This window comes from Sciurus carolinensis, chromosome 6 (genome assembly GCF_902686445.1).
Source record: "Sciurus carolinensis chromosome 6, mSciCar1.2, whole genome shotgun sequence".
NCBI lineage: Eukaryota > Metazoa > Chordata > Mammalia > Rodentia > Sciuridae > Sciurus > Sciurus carolinensis.
Window position 1 is genome coordinate 94,978,104 of NC_062218.1, and position 22,794 is coordinate 95,000,897.

Below are 22,794 nucleotides of genomic sequence, written 5' to 3' on the forward strand. Positions count from 1 at the left end.
CTATGGAGAGCTGGTACCCAGCAAGGCTTTGTGTCCCTGCAGGATACAAAGACAAAGTAAAGAATTCATAACTGCATACCTAGAATTCTCTCCACTTACTGAGGGTGACAGAGTTCCTTCTTTGGGGAGGGATGACACATTCCAATTCTGTTACAGTTTTCATTTCTCTATAATTTCATTTTCATTTAATCACTTCCATGGTTGTGTCTGATGCAAACATGGATCAGTCTAAGTAAAGACCAGGTATGCTGTTCAAAGAAAAAGAGCAGGACTCATTTCTGGCGGCTATAAAAGTTCTACATCCAGCAATGGATGTGGGGAACAGGCAGGAATTTCAGTATATACTCCAGTAGATTTATAAAATCAGAAACTCCACCTGAGATTCTCTAAATTGCATTCTTAGACTGTCCCTCACTTACCTTGGAAGAACTCAAATGTAGATAAATAGTGGAGTGACCCTTTGAGACTCATGATTTGGAAATCACAAGCAACTATCCCCTCAGGTTCCAGATAGATACTCAGTTCTGCCTGTAAGACAGTCATTCTCCACTCCATCAATGTCAATAAAGTGAAAAAATGTCAGATTGTCCCCAAATGACAGGATGAGGACTGAATAACAAATTTTGATGTCATCTAACCAAAGTTTTATGCTAACCCAGGATATCTTTTTTCTTCGAGCCATTAACCTTTTGTATCTAACCACTGTTTCCCTTACCTTATTCATCCATTCGACAAAAAATTATACACTGAGATTGGGTGAATGTTGCTGGAGAACAATGTATAAAAAAATAGATAAGACTTTTTCTGTCATAGAGATTATGATTTGGTGGGAGCAAAATATAATGGAGTAGTAATTAAATGATAACATAGAGTTGTATAAATTTTTAAAACAAACCAATGGTATGGCTCATGGCATATGTGTGCAGCTACTTTTGAAGGATGGCCAGGAAAGACCTCTCACTGAACTGAGTGAAGAAGAAAGACTGGAGGAAGAAGGTGTAGCCAGTGTAAAGGCATTGAAACCTGGTTTAGGAGCTGAATTGTCTGTGTGGGGAAGAAAATGACATCAGACCAATAGGGTGGGACCAAGCCAACATGCATTTAATGGCACATGGTAGCATTTACATTTATTCTTAGCACAGTGGGGCACCAACCGTGACATGATCTGATTTACATTTTAAAGACATCATTCAGGCTGCCGTGTGCAGAGGGAATGATATAAAGGTTAAGAATCAAAGCAGAGAGACAAGTTAAGAAGTATTAGAGAACTGCTGCAGCCTTTAAAGTATAAGAAAAACCAAACCAGAATAGTGACATAAGAATGAGCAATTTTATTTCTTTCACTCTCAGGTGAGAAAGTGGAGAAAGAATGCTTCATTTTCATTGGAGGGGGACAGACACATGCTTTGGAAGCAGAGGGGGTGATGTGGGATTGAGAGAGGAGATCTTTTTAAGATGAGAAACATAGATCAGGGTTACTTGCATATATTCTCAATTCGGGGGAGAGAGGCAGAGATGAAAGAAGCAAGAGAAAGGAGTGCTGTGTAAATGCTGAAGGCCTTTTCTCTTCCTATATCAGGTTTCCTCTCTGTTCTCCCTCTCTCTTCTAAGGCAAACCTGATTCTAATGAGTCTGGCATCATTCAAATCTTTTATATAAACTTTGTTCTGCCTATTCTCTCCCAGGAAGATTAAGGCTGTTTCATTCACTGTCAAATAAAAGACTGTTCCCTGTGACAAGAATGTCCAGCATCTGTAAGCATGAGGATTTGTACTGAGGATCTAAGTAAGAAGGAGCAGAGATGACTTCCCTTGGAGGAGTTGCCCTGCTCTGCAGCTGCCTGTCTTACAGAGGTTTCAAGTTCTCAAATACAGGTGCTTTTCTTTCTGGATTAAACTTCTCAAAGATATTCTTGTCTGGTTTCATTTCCATTCCAATCCTTGGCTTTCTTCTCCACTGAAAAACTCTGCTTTTCCCTTTTGGGCCTTCCTAATGTCTTAGGATCTGCAGAGAGTAAGAGGTGGTTAGTAACGGAACTACCAAAAATATTAAATTTCACAATTTTCAAAGCCAAGATGACTTGATTGGAATGCTTTTCTAGAGTCTGTCTTCCCATACTGATCAGAACAAAGTTTTCTTTATGTTAGACAGTGATAGATGTAGAATAGGATACTCGTTTCTCTCACAACCTGCATCTACCTACTGTCCCAGCCCACCACATCCACCGTCTGTCACTCTATCGTCTCTAAGCCATCGCCTCTTCTGTGTAACTGCATCTTCCCTTTTCTTCTCCATGAGACCAAACCCACAGTAAAAGTCGTGGGAGATGAACATTTGAGACAAAGGACAACCCAGTGCAAAGTGAGAGTACCACAAGAGGAAATTCTCTTGGTTTCTTCAAAGATGATCGGTGAGCTGAAACAAAAGAAGGGAAGAACAGCAGCAGAATTAGGTACAATGCACTTCTCCCCATCTTCCTCCCCTCAGTAAACAACAATTTTATTCTTCCCATTTATCAGGCTAAAATCTTTCTCTTATACCCCATAGATGGCCCATGTTTTAATTCGGATGACTCTTCCTTATAAAAATGTCGATTCACTTCTCACCTCCTTCATTACTCCCACCTGGGCCTGCCCAGGCTACCATCATCTTTCGCCTGGATTAACTTCCACAGCCTGCTCTTGTCTCCTTGATTTTACTCTCCTCATCATCCTCCCCTCTATAAGGGTTGGAGTAGCCTTTTAAAACTTAAGATTATATCATTCTTCTCTCCAAACTTCTGACTGTGCTTTACCTCCCTCATATTAAAATACTAACTTCTAATCATGGTCAGCACGGTGTGTTATGCCCACAAAGAGCCTCTGCCATCATCTGCTACTTCCTTCCTCCAACACTTTGCCCTGGTACACTGACCTAGCTGTCAGTTGCTCCAGGCCCTACACATAGCTAAGAGCCTTTACATTTTCAGTTTCTCTATCTTAAATATTCTCCCCCTGATCCATATGGCTAGATTGCATTTTGCTTTATCAGAAGGAGATTCCCTGACTCTCCAACTCACGTGGCACCTTTCATTACTCTGTTTCCTTCACTTTGTCTTGTTTTGTTTCCTTTCTATACAGAACTTACCAACTTTGGATATTTTATTTATTTATTTGTTCACATTTTGATTCTACTCTTAGGGACAGAAGTCTGTTTTATCGTCATGCCCAAAATAGCATCTGTACATGATGGGTTCTCAAAATTATTTATTAAGTAAATTGATAAAAACCAATAATAGAATACAGTGCAGATGGATTGGCAAATGAGTGAGGAGAAGATAATGTTCTTCCTGGACTGTTTATACCTTCTCAGTGATTTAGAAGCAAGAGCATGAGAGAAAGATAAAGGGATGGGGGTGTACCATAAGTTGGAGAAGAGAAGGTGTAAAATGTTCTATTGCAGAGTGCAGGAGCTGATCACACCTTAAGACTTGGGATCCTAAATTGAAAATGGGACCAGCCAATGCGATTGCACACTTTCTTTCAGACACTGCAGTTCAGGCACAGACAAGGAGTAAAAGTGGAGTTTAACCAAATCAGGGTTTTGTGTGGAAAGTATAACATATAGAGAGAAGGCAAAAAAGTTGGGGGAGAGCAATGCTTGTACTAATGAACCATGGAATCTAAGCTAAGTAAGAACTGCTAAGATAGCAAGTAGAAATCAGAGTGTGTAATGTTTGCAATCATGGATTTTGAGATGGTTCAGTTGATGGTAATCCTTAGATTTGAGATGTGACCGGGGAAATAGCTTGCTAAGGGAAATCAGAGGTAGAGATAGGAGGAATGAAATAAGTGGTAAAAAAAAGAAAAAAAAAAAAAAAAAAACAACAAAAAAACGAGGTAAGAATGTCCAGTGAGTAATCACATGATGGTTGAAGTTATTGAGAATGATGATAGTAATAGTTGAGATAGAGAAATATAGGCTAAAATCCTCAATGTAGGTGTGGGTGACATAAGCATAGGAATATGACCACAACAGGGAGAAGATGAAGGTCTTATTGACTGTAGACATTTCAAAGAAGATGGGATTTTTACAGGGAGAAAGGAGCAGAAATTATTGGGACATAGCAACATTGAGCAAGAAGGACATCTATCGGATACGTCCAGATAGTGTGGTATATTTCCTACTGGGACAAAAATAGATCAGCACTTGAGACTGTATAAGAAGCAAAATGCTCATGAGCTACCCAGATTGCTATTAGATGAAGAAGATGAAGGGAATAATCAGACTTGGTTAGAACTCTGTAGTTATTGGAGGTACTCACTTCATGTAAAAAAACCTATTTATAGTGTCCCACATTTGATTTTTGCATGTTCAAATAGCAATTCTAAGCTTTCAAATCCTTGTAGACTAGAACCGGCAGTCTTAAATTGAACAAAATGCGCTGTCAAGTCTTTCATCAAGCATGTTAGTGTCAACATATACTTGTTGATTGTCAAAAACAGGATGCTAAATTAAGCATAACCTAAGCAGGACAGAATCATTGTGAAATGTGAAAGCCTGGGTTGTTTATTTATCCATTAACTATTTATTTTATGTCTGGTCTCATAAAGGATGTGAGAAGCACAATTCTGTATTTTGCATCATGTTCCTTGTACATCATTCAAACCAAAAATGATCCAAAGGAGGAGGATAGAGAGACAAAATGAGATATATGGTCTCAAATCCTGCAGGGAAAATGAAATGAGGCTGAGCATTTTATGCAGAAGTGTTGCTGTACTTGACCGAAACATTACAAACAAGAACAAGGGCTGAGAATGTAGCTCAGTGCACTTGCCTGGCATGCAGAGGAGAACAGCAGCCCTAGTGACATAGGTCATCCCAACTTGCCAAAAGGATTTTAAAGTACAAAGTCTAGGTCTAGGCTGCATTTGAGATAGCCAAGTGGCACTGGGCATGGTGGTACACACCTGTAATCCCAACAGCTTGGGAGGCTGAGGCAGGAGGAGGCAATTTTAAAGCCAGCCTCAGATAGTTAGCAAGGTCCTAAGAACTTATCAAGATCCTCTCTAAAAATTAAAACACAAAAAGGGCCAGGGATGTGGCTCAGTGTTTAAGCTCTCTGGGTTAAAAAAAAAAAAAAAAAAAAAAAGACAAGTGGCTCAAGTATGACAGAAATCTAGTGTGATATTTATATTCCTCCTTTTCTCCAGTTCATTCATCACCCTTTCTACATTCATCATTCCCACCATGCAGACAAAGGTTTTCTTTTTTTCTTATTGAAGTCCTAAGTCTCAAGTCCTTCTTCACATATATTTCAATCCTTCCTTTTTTCTTCAATCATCTCAGCATCAGCACAGGCATACATTAACTATGAATCTTAATGAGGTGTTATATGTGATCAGCCCCATTCAATGATGGGAAAATTTTTGTGGTGTTACTCTAAGATTATACTTTTTATCCACTTCTTTCTACCCCACCTCCCATTATCAGAATGGATATAAAATTGGGATTTTTTTTGGTTCTTGAGTTCTATGGAGTTTTGAAATTGTATAAATCTGTATCATTTATTAAATGACTTTATTAATTTTTCCTTTTATAATCTTCAAAAAGTATGTTTAATATTAAAAGTATATCAAAAGCCCTGAATATTGGCTGTTTCAATAGTGATTTTATGAGAATGAAAGAAGATATTGCTTACGGTAATGCTTAAGGTAGTTTAAGTAGAGGAGCTAAAATAAAGTGCTATAGAAAAATCCCATGTGCCCAAGCCACTTGTTTATTAATTTCATGTTGGCAATTAGTGCAAATGACAAAGAATGCAAGTGGGAGACAAAACTTTCTGATAAGCAGTAAAACATTATAAATTACAAAAGCAGGAGGGCAATTCTACTGCTGTCAATCTACTTTATTTGGTATCAAAAACTCCAAAAAGCTCTGTGACTGAACAAAACTATTAGAGGCCTCCTCAGAGTCTGCCCACCTGCTACCCAATCTGGGAGATGGGGTTGGGGTGGGAAGGGCTTTGGCCACTCCAGGCACCAAGTTCAACCATCCACACCTGAGATTTCTGGGTCTTCCAGCCACTTTTATATTTGACTGAGATATGACATCTCTTGAGGAGAGATATAACACATCATAAGTGAAGGCCAAAAAGAATGCTTTTTCATCCAAGGAGTATGCAAAAGTTAACATGTGAGTCCAAATTTCACTAATTGGAAATAAGAGGAAGTTCTTGGGTAGTTAAGCTCCTTTCCCTCCTCCTTCCCATGGGCTGCTTGAAGGAATGGCCCCGGACAGATCTCAAAAAGAGCTGTGTGCTACTTGGACACTATTGCCTGATGACCTGCTGGATGTCTTTATAACTCATTTTGATACAGAAGCCAGTGTGCTGACTACATTGTGGTAGCTCCTACCTTTGGGCATTTACTTTTTCCCTTTCACTGCAAATGGGTTTGCACCTGTCAGATAAAATATCAGAATGTTGCCCCATGTCTGTTTTCTTGGGAACCTAATCTATATATCCTCTAAGTTAGGATTTAGTAAAATTAATTTTTATAATTGAAAATTGTTTGTAACAAAAAAAAATCTACTGTTCTTCAAGATATTGTGAAGATACTGAAGTTATGTCTTTGGGGTTTCAATATTATTATCATGTTGGTTTGTTAAAGCCATCTGTTTATGTTTCTCAGGATGCTAATTATGGTGGTACTTGGATGCTAATTTCAAGTGGCAGTAATGACTCTTCAGATAGTTGTCCATTGACTTTTGTGGCCTTCTTGACAGTTATTTTCTAGGAAATGGTTATTCATATTGAGTGGCAGTGTGAGGGCTCAGACTCTACTGGGATCCCTGGGAGTTCAGAAGGGGAATTCAGCAGTGGAAGGAAAAGAAGAGGAATGTTGTGAAAGTTGAGAGGAGATGGCTGACAAGGTCCCACTCTATGTGACCTCCAAGATATAACATCTTTGGAGATAACTGCCCCAATGTAGGGCTGTCTAGTAAACTCTGAGACATCCTTTCAAAAAGACAAGGAGTGGTTCTTTGCTTAGCCCTCTGGGAAGGGTCTTGTCCTTGGCTTCACAGGCACTGATCTATCTGTTTGCCTTTTATCCTTCTCTCTCTCTCAGTTTTGTCCTTGACTAGTTTTCTTGATCATCATCACTTGACCTTCTTTGGATGGATGGTGGTTTTTCTAAATTCCTTCTTCTAATATCCTTATTTGCTTCAAACTTCTCAGCCTCCCCTTGAATCATGACCTGCACATCATTCAACCTCAGCTCCAGCATTCAAGGAAACAGAAATGAGCCTGTATGCACATTTTTCTGTCATTTAAATTGCAGTTACAGAATGTTCCTTTCCTTTCTTTTTATTCTATTTTTAAATACTATAGTTTTAGGAGTCACAGTCCTTAGATTTTGGTGGGTTTAGGAATGTTTTAATGTATTACATACCTCAAATAGATATAGATATTTACTGTATTCTATATTAAAACTGAGAAAGTTTTAAATATTTATTAATTTTTAAACAATAAGCCTATTATAATTTAACATAAATATTATTTGTAATGAAAATACTTTCATTTTAGTGAAAATGATTTTATTATTATATAATAATGTATACATATTAATATATAATATGGTACAGTTAATATTTGTAAATCCAAAACAAAATGCTTAGTGAAAAAAGTGACATTATTTTACTAATCTCTTTGCTCTCTAACTTAATTCAAGACAACTTGACTTCATCTGCTTCTGCATTCGATTTCTTGTGATTCGTTCTTTTGTTTGAAACATATGAAACAATCTGAATTTACTTAGATATGAAATTGGAAAAGGGGGGAAACTCACAGTTCCTAGAGGACCCTTCCAGGCTCCTGAGACCACATTTTGAATTGAGAAACAAGGGTATAGAGTATACTGGGAAAGTAATTACCCTTTTCAAAATAGTTTTTAAAGAAAAGTTAACTCTGAATTCAAAACAAGTGATCACACTAGAAGATTGCTATTCCAGACTTTTTGCAATCCAATCTGTTCTGAATATTTCTGGAATTCATATAATTTAGCTCTCAAAGAACTAAAAGAGAAAGGCACCCTAATATGTAATATGTTCAATATAACATTAAAATAAATGTTTAGAATTCATATTTGTATTGGAAAATATTTGTTTAATATAAAAAATACCTTGTGAAAAAATTTCATGGTTCCCTCTATCTGTTATCATTTACATTCATCAGCAATATGTGACAATAGGAGGGATGACCCTATATTACATAAACCCTAAATGTACAGGCAGAAAAATAGATTCTAATACCAAAATCACTGTTGACCTGAAGAGACAAACTGCATAAAAATAATTTGCATCACAGAGTGAAAAAGTCTGGAGATTTAAAGTACAACAAGATCACTATAGTGGGCAAAGTTGTACTGTATATGGGATTTGTGCTATAAGAGTAGATTTTAGCTGCTCAGACCACAAAAACAACAACAACAAATGGGTAACTATGTAAATGATTCATATGATAATTTGCTTCACTACAGTAACTTTTATACTATATGTTATAATGTCATGCAGTATACCTTAAATATATACTAATTTTTTCAAAAATAATCATCTGTATCAGAATTTTCTTCAGCAGCATCTGCAGAAATTGAAAAAAAAGTTGAGTCAAGAGCTTTTTAGAAGAGATCTATTAATGTCATCTGGGTGTTCTGGCAATGCCTCTGTTTTTCAAAGATTCCTCCTTTATACAAGTGGGCATCTATTGCTTACTGGGATATTTTCACCAGTTTTTTGTTCACAAAGTCAGTGAACTCTCACAGTCTCGTTTTATCATTCCACTCTCTCCCAGACCATGCTGTCCCATGGATTGAACTGTCTGACGTCACTGGCTGTCTGTGGTCCACATATTACACAATCTCCATGTCTCCTGTGCACACTCTTCACAGTTCAGTCTTCATTTTATATTGACAATAGTGTGAGTTTTTAAATGGATAGCAATGTCAAAAGTCTTTTAGGATATACCCACTTTAAATATTAGCAACTCATAGAAAATGATCTTCCACTGAACTTTAAAAGCAAAACTTATGTTATTTCTTTACTCTCTTTCATTATCTTCAGATGGCATTATGTAGAGATATCTTATCCCCCAAATTAGATTGTAATATTTCTCTGGGAAAGACCTTATTTTGTTTGTTTTTTCATATATCCCAAATGTATAATATGGAGGTGACCAGATAAAACCTATGTTAGACCCTTACTATGTGAAGACTCTATGTTCATTACACACACATTAAAAAATTAATTCAGAGTTCTCCAGTTCCATGGACCACATTTTCTTGTTTTTAAATAGATCACATTTTGTTTTCTGTCTCAGGGTTTGAGAATGTGACAAAAGTTGTGGATTGTTTTCTGTTCCCTGAAGCACATAGCTTCTGGAACTCTTTCATCTGAATCTCAATTCCAACCTTTCATGTTGGCTAGAGCCATCATTGTTCTAGACTGCTTTAGCTTCCTCCAATTTATATCACCAGTAACATCAAAACAGTTGACAAAGTTACTGCTCATAAGTAGCAAATAACCCACCAAACTCAAGGTACAGCTGCTACTTAATCTGCTAGGTTCATTTACCAACTATGTAATTACCCTAAATCAGTTTTTCAGTATAGAATCAAAAGTGTTTCTGGGAATAAAATCCTAACTTACTACTTTATAACTCCATGTGGATTACTGCTAAATGGTAAAAAAAATTGAATATTAAATCTACTTATATCAGGGCTTATTGTAAATTAATAAGTATTAATGATTTATTGATTAATCTGGGACATGGAAGAAGCAGAAAAGGTAATACTTCAGGATTTTCTGCAAATATAAAAGGGAGGGATCAAATATTGAAAGCAATCAACGAGGGAAACTTCAAGTGTCCACCAACATTCATTTTTCATGAGAACCAACCCTCCCCATCCCTCTCATCCTGCTGAAAGGGGAGGGCCCATGGCCCAAGCTCAGTCTTCTCATAGTTACACATTTCCTACATACAGGAGTAGGCACAGAAAACAAGTAAGGCCAATGAGAGTACTACTCGAGATCAGCATATAGATATAGAAAGAGAGGCCTCTCTTCCCTTTGATGTGAGACTGAGGAATGTAGACTTGGAGCTTCTGTGGCCATGTTTCCTGCCATTTGGAAAAAAGAGGAAGACACACAGGACACCAACAACATAGTGTGGGTGACAAGGAGAGATACACTGAGCCTGAACCTCTGGATTTGACCGTACCTTTGTATATCTTTAGATAGATCTACTCTGACTTCACAGTTACGTGTGCCAATAAATTGCTTTTTGGCTTAAGCAAGTTCAAGCTAAGTGTTACTTACTTGCAACTGAAAAATTTTTAATCAATACATAGACTGTCTGAATCCTGCAATATCAGCTGTCCAGAAAAGTAGCTATACTTTAGTATCTGAGGAAGACTGTTGAAACAGCTTCCAAAGTTTTTAGTCTCAGAGCCCAGAATGTATCAAAATGCATGTCTTTTTTATTTCTTTACTATGAAAACCCCAGAATCTGTCAATGTAAGGTACAGTCATTTGAGCTACATTATTTCTTACCAACTTGTTTTCCACTACTCATAGTTAATCTGCCCTCACAAGGAACTGTCTGTATAAAGTGTCAGGTATTAAGATGGACAGCTCATATCTTTCTCCTTTCTTTTCAGTCAGAATTTATAGCTGATGCTGCATTTTTAGGTGGGATATTCATGCATATTTTAAGAAGTATGTTAGGTTTTACAGACTGGCATTCATTCAACATAAGTAGAATACATTTTGTTTTGTTTTATTTGTTTAAAAATAAAAATAATTTTATATTCAGTCTAATTTTCTTTGGCAAGAACATGTTAGAATACCCTGAACTTCCTAAATGATCGCATAAATGACCAACACTTTTTTTTAATAGTTTAAGAGGCTTTACCATGACTACCAACCAAGAAAAAAAACACACATGAAACGTATGAAATTCCTTCGAGTATTTCTTATTTATTTTCAAAGAACGTGTCTATTTCTATTAATATTTTCATTAGAAAACAAAAATTAATTTAATAGGTGTGGTTCATCATCCTGAAAGTTGTCATTGGTTGTCACCACTGAAGGGGGATTGGGTTTCTATTCAAGCCCACAATCTCTTCCTCAGGAGAAGTAACTTAATGGGTAGAACCCATTCTTCAGGAGGCTCTTGGATATGCCCATAGTGTGGCTATACATTGCACATAAACCCCTTCACACTCATTTCTAAGCTCTGTGAACTCTGCTAATCCAAGGGTTCTGACAGCTCATATTGCAGAAATCACAGAAGGGTATAGGATATGTATGTATGTATATGTGTGTGTGTGTGTGTACGTGTGTGTGTACATTTATTTATTTAGGATTTTAGCTGGGAGAAAAGTACACTCAACCTCTCTGTCTGCATATGACTTTTAGAGAACCAAAATACCCAAAATACCCACTCATTATGATGAACTAAAGTTAATCATGGACCTAGAGAGGGGGAACATTCCTAATTTTGAATATAGTAAATAAATGGTCATTATCCCCAACATGGAAATCAAGCAGTGAACCATCTAGGGTTCCTTTTTTTTTTTTTTTTAACTGTAAACAAGTGGAATACATGTTGTTTCTCTGTTTGTACATGGAGTAAAAGCATACCATTTCTGTAATCATAAATTTACATAGGGTAATGTTGTTTGATTCATTCCGTTATTTTTCCTAATTTCTCTTTCTGAAGATTCATCACTTATGTATAAAAATGCATTGGATTTATGAGCATTGATCTTGTAACCTGCTACTTTACTGAATTCACTTATGAGTTCTAAAAGTTTTCTGGTGGAATTTCTGGGTTCCTCTAAATATATAATCATGTCATCAGCAAACAGGGATAGTTTGAGTTCCTTTTCCTTTTCATATCCCTTTAATTTCTTTGGTTTGTCTAATTGCTCTGGCTAGAATTTCAAGGACGATGTTGAATAGAAGTGATGAAAGAGGGCATCCCTGCCTTGTTGCAGTTTTTAGGGGGAATGCTTTCAGTTTTTCACCATTTAGAATGATATTGGCCATGGACTTAGCGTAGATGGCCTTTACAATGTTAAGGAATGTTCCCACTATCCCTATTTTTTCTAGTGTTTTGAGCATGAAGGGGTGCTGCATTTTATTGAATACTTTTTCTGCATCTATCAAAATAATCATGTGATTCTTAACTTTAAGTCTGTTGATATGGTGAATGACATTTATTGATTTCCAGATGTTGAACCAACCTTGCATCTCTGGGATAAAACCCACTTGATCATGGTGCACTATCTTTTTAATATATTTTTGTATGCAATTTGCTAAAATTTTGAGAATTTTTGTATCGATGTTCATTAAGGATATTGGTCTGAAATTTTCTTTCCTCTATGTGTCTCTGTCTGGTTTAGGTATCAGGGTGATATTGGCTTCATAGAATGAGTTTGGGAGGGTTCCCTCCTCTTCTATTTCATGGAATACTTTGAGGAGTATTGGAATAGCTCTTCTTTAAAGGTTTTGTAGAACTCAGTTGAGAACCCATCTGGTCCCGGACTTTTCTTAGTTGGTAGGCTTTTGATGACCTCTTCTATTTCATTACTTGAAATTGATTTAAGTTGTGTATGTCCTCCTGGTTCAGTTTAGGTAATTCATATGTCTCTAGAAACTTGTTGATGTCTTTGAGGTTTTCTGTTTTGTTGGAGTATAGATTTTCAAAATAGCTTCTAATTATGTTTTGTATTTCACTCGTGTCTGTAGTGATATTTCCTTGTTCATTCCAAATTTCAGTAATTTGAGTTTTCTCTCGTCTTCTCTTTGTTCGTGTGGCTAAGGGTTTATCAATTTTGTTTATTTTTTCAAAGAACAAACTCTTTATTTTGTTAATTTTTTCGATCGTTTCTTTTGTTTCAATTTCGTTGATTTCAGCTCTGATTTTAACTATTTCCTGTCTTCTACTACTTTTGGTGTTGGTCTGCTCTTCTTTTTCTAGGGCTTTGAGCTGTAGTGTTAAGTCGTTTATTTGTTGATTTTTTTCTTCTTTTGTTGAATGCGCTCCATGAAATAACTCTTCCTCTAAGTACTGCTTTCATAGTGTCCCAGAGATTTTGATATGATGTGTCTTTGTTCTCATTTACTTCTAAGAATTTTTTTATTTCACTCCTGATGTCTTCTGTTATCCGTTCATCATATAATAGCATATTATTTAATCTCCAGGTGTTGGAGAAGTTTCTGTTTTTTATTCTGTCATTTATTTCTAATTTCAATCCATTATGATCTGATAGAATACAAGGTAGTATCTCTATCTTCTTGTATTTGCTAACAGTAGCTTTGTGGCATAAAATATGGTCTATTTTAGAGAAGGATCCATGTGCTGCTGAGAAGAAAGTGTATTCGTTCTTTGTTGGATGGAATGTATATTCTATATGTCCGTTAAGTCTAAATTGTTGATTGTGTTATTGAGATCTATGGTTTCTTTATTCAATTTTTGTTTGGAAGATCTATCCAGTGGTGAGAGAGGTGTGTTAAAATCGCCTAGTATTATTGTGTTGTGGTCTATTTGATTTCTGGAATTGAGAAGGATTTGTTTGACGTACATGGATGAGCCAATGTTTGGGGCATAGATATTTATGATTTTTATGTCTTGCTGATTTATGCTTCCCTTAAGGAGTATGTAATGTCCTTTTTTATCCCTTCTGACTAGTTTTGGCTTTATGTTCACATTATCTGAAATGAGGACGGATACTCCAGCTTTTTTGCTGTGTCTGTGTGCATGGTATGTTTTTTCCCATCCTTTCACATTTAGTCTATGGGTATCTCTTTCTATGAGATGAGTCTCTTGCAGGCAGCATATTGTTGGATTTTTATTTTTAATCCAATCTGCCAGTCTATGTCTTTTGATTGATGAGTTCAGGCCATTAACATTCAGGGTTATTATTGTGATATGATTTATATTCCCAGTCATTTGACTCATTTTTGTTTTTTGACATGATTTGGTTTCTCCTTTATTTGGCTATTCCTTTAGGCTAGTTCCTCCCGTTGCTAATTTGCATCGTTGTTTTCATCTCTTCCTCATGGAATATTTTGCTGAGAATGTTCTGTAATGCCGGCTTTCTTTTTGTAAATTCTTTTAGCTTTTGTTTATCATGGAAGGATTTTATTTCGTCGTCAAATCTGAAAGTAAGTTTTGCTGGGTATAAGATTCTTGGTTGGCATCCGTTTTCTTTCAGGGCTTGGTAAATGTTGTTCCAGGCCCTTCTAGCTTTTAGGGTCTGGATTGAAAAATCTGCAGATATTCTTATTGACTTCCCTCTGAATGTAATTTGATTCTTTTCTCTTGCAGCCTTTAAAATTCTGTCTTTATTTTATATGTTAGGTATTTTCATAATAATGTGCCTTGGTGTGGGTCTGTTGTAATTTTGTGTATTTGGAGTCCTATAAGCCTCTTGTACCTGGTTCTCCATTTCATTCTTTAGATTTGGGAAATTTTCTGATATTATTTCATTGAATACATTGTTCATTCCTTTGTTTTGTTTCTCTAAGCCTTCCTTAATCCCAATAATTCTTAAATTTGGTCTTTTCATGATATCCCATAGTTCTTGGAGATTCTGTTCATGATTTCTTACCATCTTCTCTGTTTGGTCAACCTTGTTTTCAAGATTAAAATATTTTCTTCAATGTCTGAGGTTCTGTCTTCCAGGTGTTCTATCCTATTGGTTATGCTTTCTATGGAGTTTTTAATTTGGTTTATTGTTTCCTTCATTTCAAGCATTTCTGTTTGTTTGTTTTTCACTATCTCTAACTCTTTATTGAAATGGTCTTTTGCTTCCTGTATTTGCTCTTTTAACTGTTGATTGGTGCGATCATTTAATGCTTGCATTTGCTCTTTCATCTCATCCTTCAATACCTGCATTTGCTCTTTCATCTCCTCGTTTGCTTCCCTGATTGTTTTAATTATGTACATTCTGAACTCCCTTTCTGTCATTTCTTCTGCTGTGCTGTCATTGGGTTTTATTGATATAGTATCTAGGTTTGTTTGGGACATTTTCTTCCCTTGTTTTCTCATATTGGTCAGATATCGGTGGAACTCTAAGATATTGCAGATTTCCTGTATTGGTTTATAGTGTCCCTGTAGATTTCCAGTGTATCACCTCCCAGCCTTCAGTAGCCTGAAGTCTTGGAGGAACTTGATAATGCAGTGCTTCCGAAGAAAGCTGCCCCTAGCCCGCTATTGGGTCCAGGGCTGGGGGCTGGTTCTGTATGGAAATTCTCTCACTGGGCGGTCTGCTCCTAGAAGCTGGCTGTAGACAGGGCCTGCCATCGCAGGAGGGAGCCAGGCTGCTAGGGAAAACCTCTAGCTGTCCTTCCCTGGTCCCAGAAGCCACCTGCAGGCCGGGACCCGCTGCTGGGTTCAGGGCTTGGGGTTGGCTCTGTGCGGAAAAGCTCTCACTGGGCGGGCCTGCTCCAAGAAGCTGGCTTGGATTGCGCCTGCTGCCAGAGGGAGCAGGGCTGCTTGGGGAAGACTCTTGCTGCCCTGCCCTGCTCCGAGAAGCTGCCCACTGTCCGGGTCTGCCGCCCGACCGAGCTTCACCCTGTGGGAGAGAGGGTGAGTCTCACTCACCCTGGGGCTCTATGTTGGTCCGAGTCTCTCAATACCTCCCTTTCTTGAATCCTGAGTTCTGGAGCGATGGGAGATGCAGTCACCCTCTAGTCCGCCATCTTGGATCTTCCCATCTAGGGTTCTTTAATGACCTGCAATAGAAACTGAAAATCCTAAAAAAGAAATTTAGTGTCTCATACAATTAGAAAGATCAAAGGACAAACTAATTTATGTATAACTGAATATAGGGAATTAAATTATATCAAGAATACGCTTTCTTCTCATCTCAGCAAACTTTTTTTTCCCTTGTTGGTTTCATGTTCAATGCAGTGGACTCCATGTGGTGTAAAAAAATGATCATGATAGCTGCAGAGTCCATCTTCTTTGCTCTCACAGTTTCAGAGAGAAAGAGAATACCTCATTCTTGATTATTTGAGCACAATTTCTGGATAGGACCTCTGGAATGACTTGGGTCTGCTGAATGTCTTTGATGCCATCACCACATGACCAGGGATCAGGATTCTCTGATTGCGTAGGCTTGGATATGTGCCACCTCTGTTTGAGGAAAGCAGGTGAAGTGATTGACAGTTCCACTGGGGCCGAGACAGAAAAATTCATGAATGAAAGGAAGAGAAGGATGAGGGATAGGTTAAGATGAATTTGTGCCATAGTGGTAATAGTGATGATGATGACTTTTGATAAGAAAGGCAAGAAGATGACAAGAAAGAGGTCTTGTCATCAAGAAAGAGTTGTGGTCCTTCTTAGTCACTAGCTCTAATTTATGTCTGAAGCAGGAAGGTGGGACATGCAGTTGAAAAAGCAAGGAAGGAAAGAGACATAAGCAAAAACCTTAGGGATTACCCTCTCCCAATTGCCTAATTCACCCAGGTGGTGAATGTTGTTTCTGATCTCTGTTATAGTGAAGACTTTTCTAAGGTAGGAGTTTCAGTTTATCTCTTTTTATTTTGCCTTTTAGGTGGACAAAAAAATCGTAAGAACTGAAATAGGAGTTCTTCTTCGACTCTCACATCCAAACATTGTAAGTGGTTTTTAACCTATTATTTCAAATACTTTCAAGCTACATAAAGGGATTATTGCTTTTCACTGTCTGTGTTAATAATGAGAAGGGGATTCTTCTACCTCTGGGAGCCACTGGGTCTAGTTCTAGTCCTCATCTCATCACATTTCCCTTTCTTTGACTGAATAAACCTTGCAAACGCATTCATTCATTCCAACGTGAGTGGATTAGCAATATATTCCACCTTCATTTCCATGCATAAAAGTATAAAACTTGGAGAGTTTTGTTTCATTCTAATAAAACACTGGCTATCTCTCTCTTGTGCCTGTCTTATTAATATGCCATTGACGACAAGGCCAGTGATGAAAGTGCATTGCTTTCCAGAGTCATTTCAGTCTCCTTTGAGAGAGTATCTGCTTCAGAAACAAAGTGAAGATGCAAATAGATGATGTACTTGAATGCGAAAAACAAAATGTCCTCAGAAACTCTGCTTCCAGCTATGTCCAGACAAAGCTTCTGAGAGAAATGCCTAGTGAAAAGCTTCCTTAAACCAATGGTGTGCAAAAGAACAAAATCATTTTCTAAGCCATAACTTGCTTTTATGAATTAAGTCATCTACTTAAAGAAATGTGTTTTACCCATTTCTCTGAGAAAGTCATGCTGTCTGAAGGAATGCACTGCAGTGCTCGGCCTTAAGGCAAAGTGCTTACAACTTAATATATGAGTTAGGGATGCATTTAGCCACAAATCTGCAAGTAATTTTCTCATAAGAACCACAAGTCAGGATATGTGGTTGTGACTCAGTGGTAGAGTGATTGCCTAGCATGTGTGAGGCACTGGGTTCAATCCTCAGCATCACAGAGAACTAAATAAAATAAAGGCATTGTGTCTACCTATAACTAAAAATAACTAAAACAAAGAATCAGAAGTCAGGCAGTTTCCAACATTGATTCACCTCACTGACACCATCCAGGACCCAGATGCCACCCATGCTTGGTCTTACCCTCCCCTGTGCATTGACTTTTATCCTCGTGCTTTCCCTTCATGGTCCCAAAATGACTGCTGCATAGTTTTCACAAGTCCTCAGTTTAGTATTCAAGGGAGAAGTTTGGAAGGGTCTTATCAGCTGAGTCACATGAGAAAAGTTTTCTCAGGAACTGCTATAGCAGAATTTTCTTCAAATTTTATTGTTTAAAGCTGTCACAAAATCACCCTTCACTGCATGGATGCTGGTAGATGGACAATTGGGATTGTCACAAATCACTTAGACCAGTCATGATCTCAAAACAACAAAATCATGATCTTATTCACAGAAGCCTAGGTGTTCTGTTCCCCTGAACAAAATCAGGGGTCTGTTTATAATAAAGTAGGGGGAAAGAGCTTTGGGGAGGCAGTTTAAAATCTGCCATACCAAATCACTACTTTTACATTATCTATCTCTTTTTCTTTCCAAAGAGAGGTCAATGTGGAATTTTCTGCAAATGTAGATCAGTCATGGCTGCTAGGTTCTCAGATATATGAAGAAAAATATTCAAAGCAGTTTGGATTATCTGAATGTAATGAAAATACTGATGTAGTCAATGACATCTTTACCACCACTCATTCTTAAGGACCCCCTTTGCCCATTAGCAGCTGTTAAGCTGTTGAGGAGATTATCCATATTCAAGTTTTAACCAGTCCTATGCTGACTTAGGCCCCTAATTCCAAGAGAAAGAGGCATTTTACATCTCTAGCAACCATGGTGTTTTCCAGCTGATTCAGGAAGATTGGGTTTTGTTTTTGCTTCTAAATGTATTTATTTAGAAGTTGGAATATTTTGGCAAAATGTAGGCAGTTATTCTTCAACTGCCAAAAAGAAAAATGTCAAAATTGAATAGAACCCCTGAAAAAGATGATGTAACTAACAAAATAAACAACTCAAAAGGAGAGTGACAAATATCTGCCTGATACTAGAAAGAGGGACTTTTACCAACTGTGATCCAATACTACTATTTGCAGAGAGTGTTGCTTTAGCTATTGTCTTATATTGTGTCAAGGAAGATGAAAATAAGGAATTTGTGATATTATTGACATGTGTATATTTTTCCCCAGATAAAACTTAAAGAAATATTTGAAACTCCTGCAGAAATCAGTCTGGTCCTAGAACTTGTCACAGGAGGAGAATTGTTTGACAGGTAAGGTAGACCTAACCACAGAAATGCTTGCTTTGGGCAAAAAAACCAAAAATGATAATCATCATCATCATCATCATCTAAGGGAAATTCTCCTGAAATTTTTCATAATAAAATCTCATGCTACTCGATAAATTTTCCTAAAATAAATTTTAAGATGGATGTTGAAGAAAGGTGGATAGTATTTAACCATATATAGATAGATGAAAATTGGGGATAAATAAATACTATAACATCTATTTATCTTTGCAAACACTTCAATAATAAAAAATAGAATTTATAAAGTCATACTAAATTTAAATAGTAATATTTATGAAAATAATTTATGAGAAAATATTTGCAGAAAACCATAGGAATTTAAACCTATACCTAGTGTTCTTTATAATGTTCCAAAAGCTCATCGAAATCAATAATTTTCAATTATTTTTGAGCCTACTTCTTTAGTAAAGAGTTCCATGTTTCGGGGTAAATCATTTTCTGTTTTTGCCAATTATTGCCAATCTTGGTCATCTGCTTGTAGTTCATCTCAAAGCAGAGGTTTGAGAATAGGGGAGGGAAGGATGCCTTGAAAACTGGCAGAACATAAGACAGGCAAACAAGATTTAAGTTTCCACAGTTTTTCCACCTTCCCCACCTACTCAGGAACATTCCCTGTTTGCACTGCTGGGCTCTTGGGAGTCTTCTGCTGTGTTTATGAGGGTAATCAATGGAGAATGGAATTGGAAGAAGGTAAAGAGACTAAGCAGGTACACATAAGAAATGGTAAGAAGCTTGTACTGATGGATGGTGCCTGAAGTCGGGGAGAATCTGGCTGTGGCTTAAGGGGAAGACAGAAAAGAGACTGAATGCCTGAATATGGCAAATGCTCCGTAAATATTTGCTGAGTGAATGAATGAGTAACTGCTACAATAAATGGACTCTGAGGAGAAAGATATCTAAAGGGGATTAGTTTTGATTGTGTAGAGAGAGGAACCCTTCTCCCTCCTACTATGGCCTTAATGTCTTTGTTGCCCCAAAGTCGTATATTGAAGCTCTCACCATCAAGGTGATGGTATTTGGAGGTAGAGTATTTGTGAGGTGATTAGGCCAGTGCCTTAATGAATGGGATTAGTGCCCTTATACAAGAGGCTTAAGAGAGACACCTCCCCTTTCCTCCATGTGTGGAACTCAGTGAAAAGGCAGATTGAGGAAGCCAGCACTTGCCAGACCCTAAATTTGCTGGTTCCTTCCTCCTGGACTTCCCAATCTCCAAAATTGTGAGAAAGAAATGGTAGTGGTTTATCATCACCCAGTTAATGACATTTGGTTATAACAGCTGAAATGAACTAAGACACTTTCCTTCTCATCCTTATTCCACCCAGTTGAATTTGCTGCCTCTTCAAAAGTGTCCCAAAATATTCAGATTTTTTTTTTAATTATTTTTAACCTTACCCAGTAAGGATTTTTTTAAAAAATATTTTTAGATGTTGACAGACCTTTATTCATTTATTTCTATGTGGTGCTAAGAATCGAACTCAGTGCTTCATACATGCTAGGCAAGCGCTCTACCCCTGAGCCACAACCCCAGCCCCCCTGTAAGGATTTTAATCTTTAAGTGGGAAGGAACAAAATGGGCCTGCTCGATTATAACTACATATGTGTGTTTAACCAAAGTCTAATTTTGTTCATATGTACGTTGAAATTTCCTTAGAACAGGTGGATTTTTAAAATTTTTTACTCTTCATATTTTAAGAATAATGAGCCCATTACAGAAACTGGACATCAGTAGCCTTCCGGTGATGGCTCTTTGTTTAACAGTCAGACTCACAGTTCTGCATCCAGACTGCAACACTCAAGGGTAAATAACTAACCTGGAGTGATTTACTTAACTTCTCTGAACCTCAGGACAAATTTGAAGCTACTCTATGTTACTATGAAAGCTTAACAACCTGAATACACTTTAAGAATATATAATCTTGTTCTAAAACCATCAGTTTCCCACGTGCTCCTCTCGACCCACCTAATTGAGTATTGCTGAAATTTGCTTATTAAGGCTCCATTTTCCACACCTCTTTAGCTGACTCTTTTCCATGCATATATTTCTTATTTAGATATACTACTACAGTTAGTTTATAGGCAGATCCTGCTGACTTTGGATCCATGGGTTCTCTCTGAGCAGAACTTGCATATTTCTCTGCTAATTATGGTTTATTGGAGAGAAAATTTACATTCTTTAATAGTAAATAATTGCAGATAGGAATGACATACTGGAGCTATCATCTACTAATAGCACTATTTACCTTCCTGCCTCTATTCATTTGAATTAATTTGGAGTCAAAAGTCTCTACGTACTTCTGTGTCCCAAAATTTCTTCCATGAAAGAATTTGGGGTAGAATTTAATTCAGTTCTAGGGGGGAAAATAACCTAAATGCAATTGGTAAATTTCATTTGCAGAGGTAAATGGATAAAATATTTGGATTTAAGAGAAGACATCCCAAATAATGGCAAACAGCCAGTAAAGCACTCAACCAATCTACAAGCTCTTAGTGGTTTTAGAAGACAGAATTTTCCCCCTAAATATTGTCCACATCATTGACATAGCTCAGATGAATTTGGCATCTCCGTTAAGTTACTTATTTCTACAATTATCTTTAAATTACATCACACTGAAAATACATCCTGCTTTGTTATACAATCTATTGAGTTCTTTTTTTTTTTTTTTTCCTTTGAGAGTAAAGAAATCATAATATGGTCTCTTTTCCCTGTACTTAGGTCAAATTCAAATTTATTTAATTGTGATAATAAGAATTCATTCCTTGTCTAATGATGACTCTAATAGCACCTAATGAATGAACTAATGGAGCAATCAGGGAAGAGAGAATGATGTTAGTCCATTATAGTCAAGCTGGTTGTATTTTATTAGCAAAAGATCTATGATACTTATAAAAAATTAAACATAGTCAAGATCCAGGTGGAATCTGCTATTTCATGTAGAAGTTAAATAGTGAGTTATATAGGACAAATGATTAGGAATTTTGGAATAAAATCAGTGCTTTTGATGTTTAAGAAAAAAAATCTAAAATCTTTTTATCTATATAAATGTACACAATTATGCCATCATTGAAGAAGAAAGTGCCCAAAGTTTTTCTTCAATCCTTCCCAATCTGATCATAATTCTTAAAACCTCAACATCATTTTCACTGAACCTTTTAAGTGGAGAAGGTATGAAGCTGTTTGCTTTAAGAGCAAATTTTCAAGTTTTTTTTTTTTTTTCAGAAAATGATCATATTTACCACAAGTAATTTAGCAATATTCTTTGTCTTCTGATTAAATCAAAAGCATTTTTCCTGATTTTTGTCTGGTAACTCTATTATCCAAACATCTTGTGAATTTCTTTTCTTGTCTTTTCTGCCTTTTTGTACTTTTGCTTGCCAATGCCACATATTATATATGAAAGGTACTAGAATTTGAAGCTTTGGATGTTGTTTTCTTCAACAAGAACAGGTTTTCTTTTGTTCTGACAGACATTTAAGGTACAAAAGAGATCACCTTTTTCAAAGCTGGGCTTCCTGAGGGCTCCTCTATATCATGTCAATTCTTAATCACAGGCTTTTGCTCTTTAAGTGTCTCAACTTTAAGCCAGGGAATTTTACTGGGGTTCCTCTTCCTTGATAAAACTCAGATTCTGCCTTCTGTCCCCTCAGCTCTGAGAGATGGCCAGAAGCTCTTCTAGCTTCTCAGCTGTCAGCTGCTGCTTTAGAATCAGTGAATGCCTTCACAGGGAAAGCAGAGGCAGCCAATGGCAGTTTTGCTTTGCTGGGTTTCTTTTCCTGGATCAAGGTTGATGAAACCTTTGCTTACCTGGTAACTCTCTAATGTCTTCAAATAGATTTTTTAAAAATACTTTATTCAGTTTTTTTTTTTTTTTTCTTTTTTTCTTTTTTGGCCTGGAGGCTTGTCTAATCACCCCTGCTAATGGAAAATTTCACACATAGTT

General features: G+C 36.9%; 1 protein-coding gene across 4 annotated transcripts in view; it reads left to right on the top strand.

The window, feature by feature from the left end:
- The window catches only part of Camk4 (calcium/calmodulin dependent protein kinase IV), a 236,362-nt gene that overhangs the window by 131,575 nt on the left and 81,993 nt on the right, over positions 1 to 22,794 (top strand). For all 4 annotated transcript variants that reach the window (XM_047556207.1, XM_047556208.1, XM_047556206.1 and 1 more), the window contains 2 exons: positions 16,605 to 16,667; positions 18,738 to 18,820. In XM_047556207.1, coding sequence (XP_047412163.1) covers positions 16,605 to 16,667; positions 18,738 to 18,820 — 146 coding nt within the window. The remainder of the gene's footprint in view (positions 1 to 16,604; positions 16,668 to 18,737; positions 18,821 to 22,794) is intronic.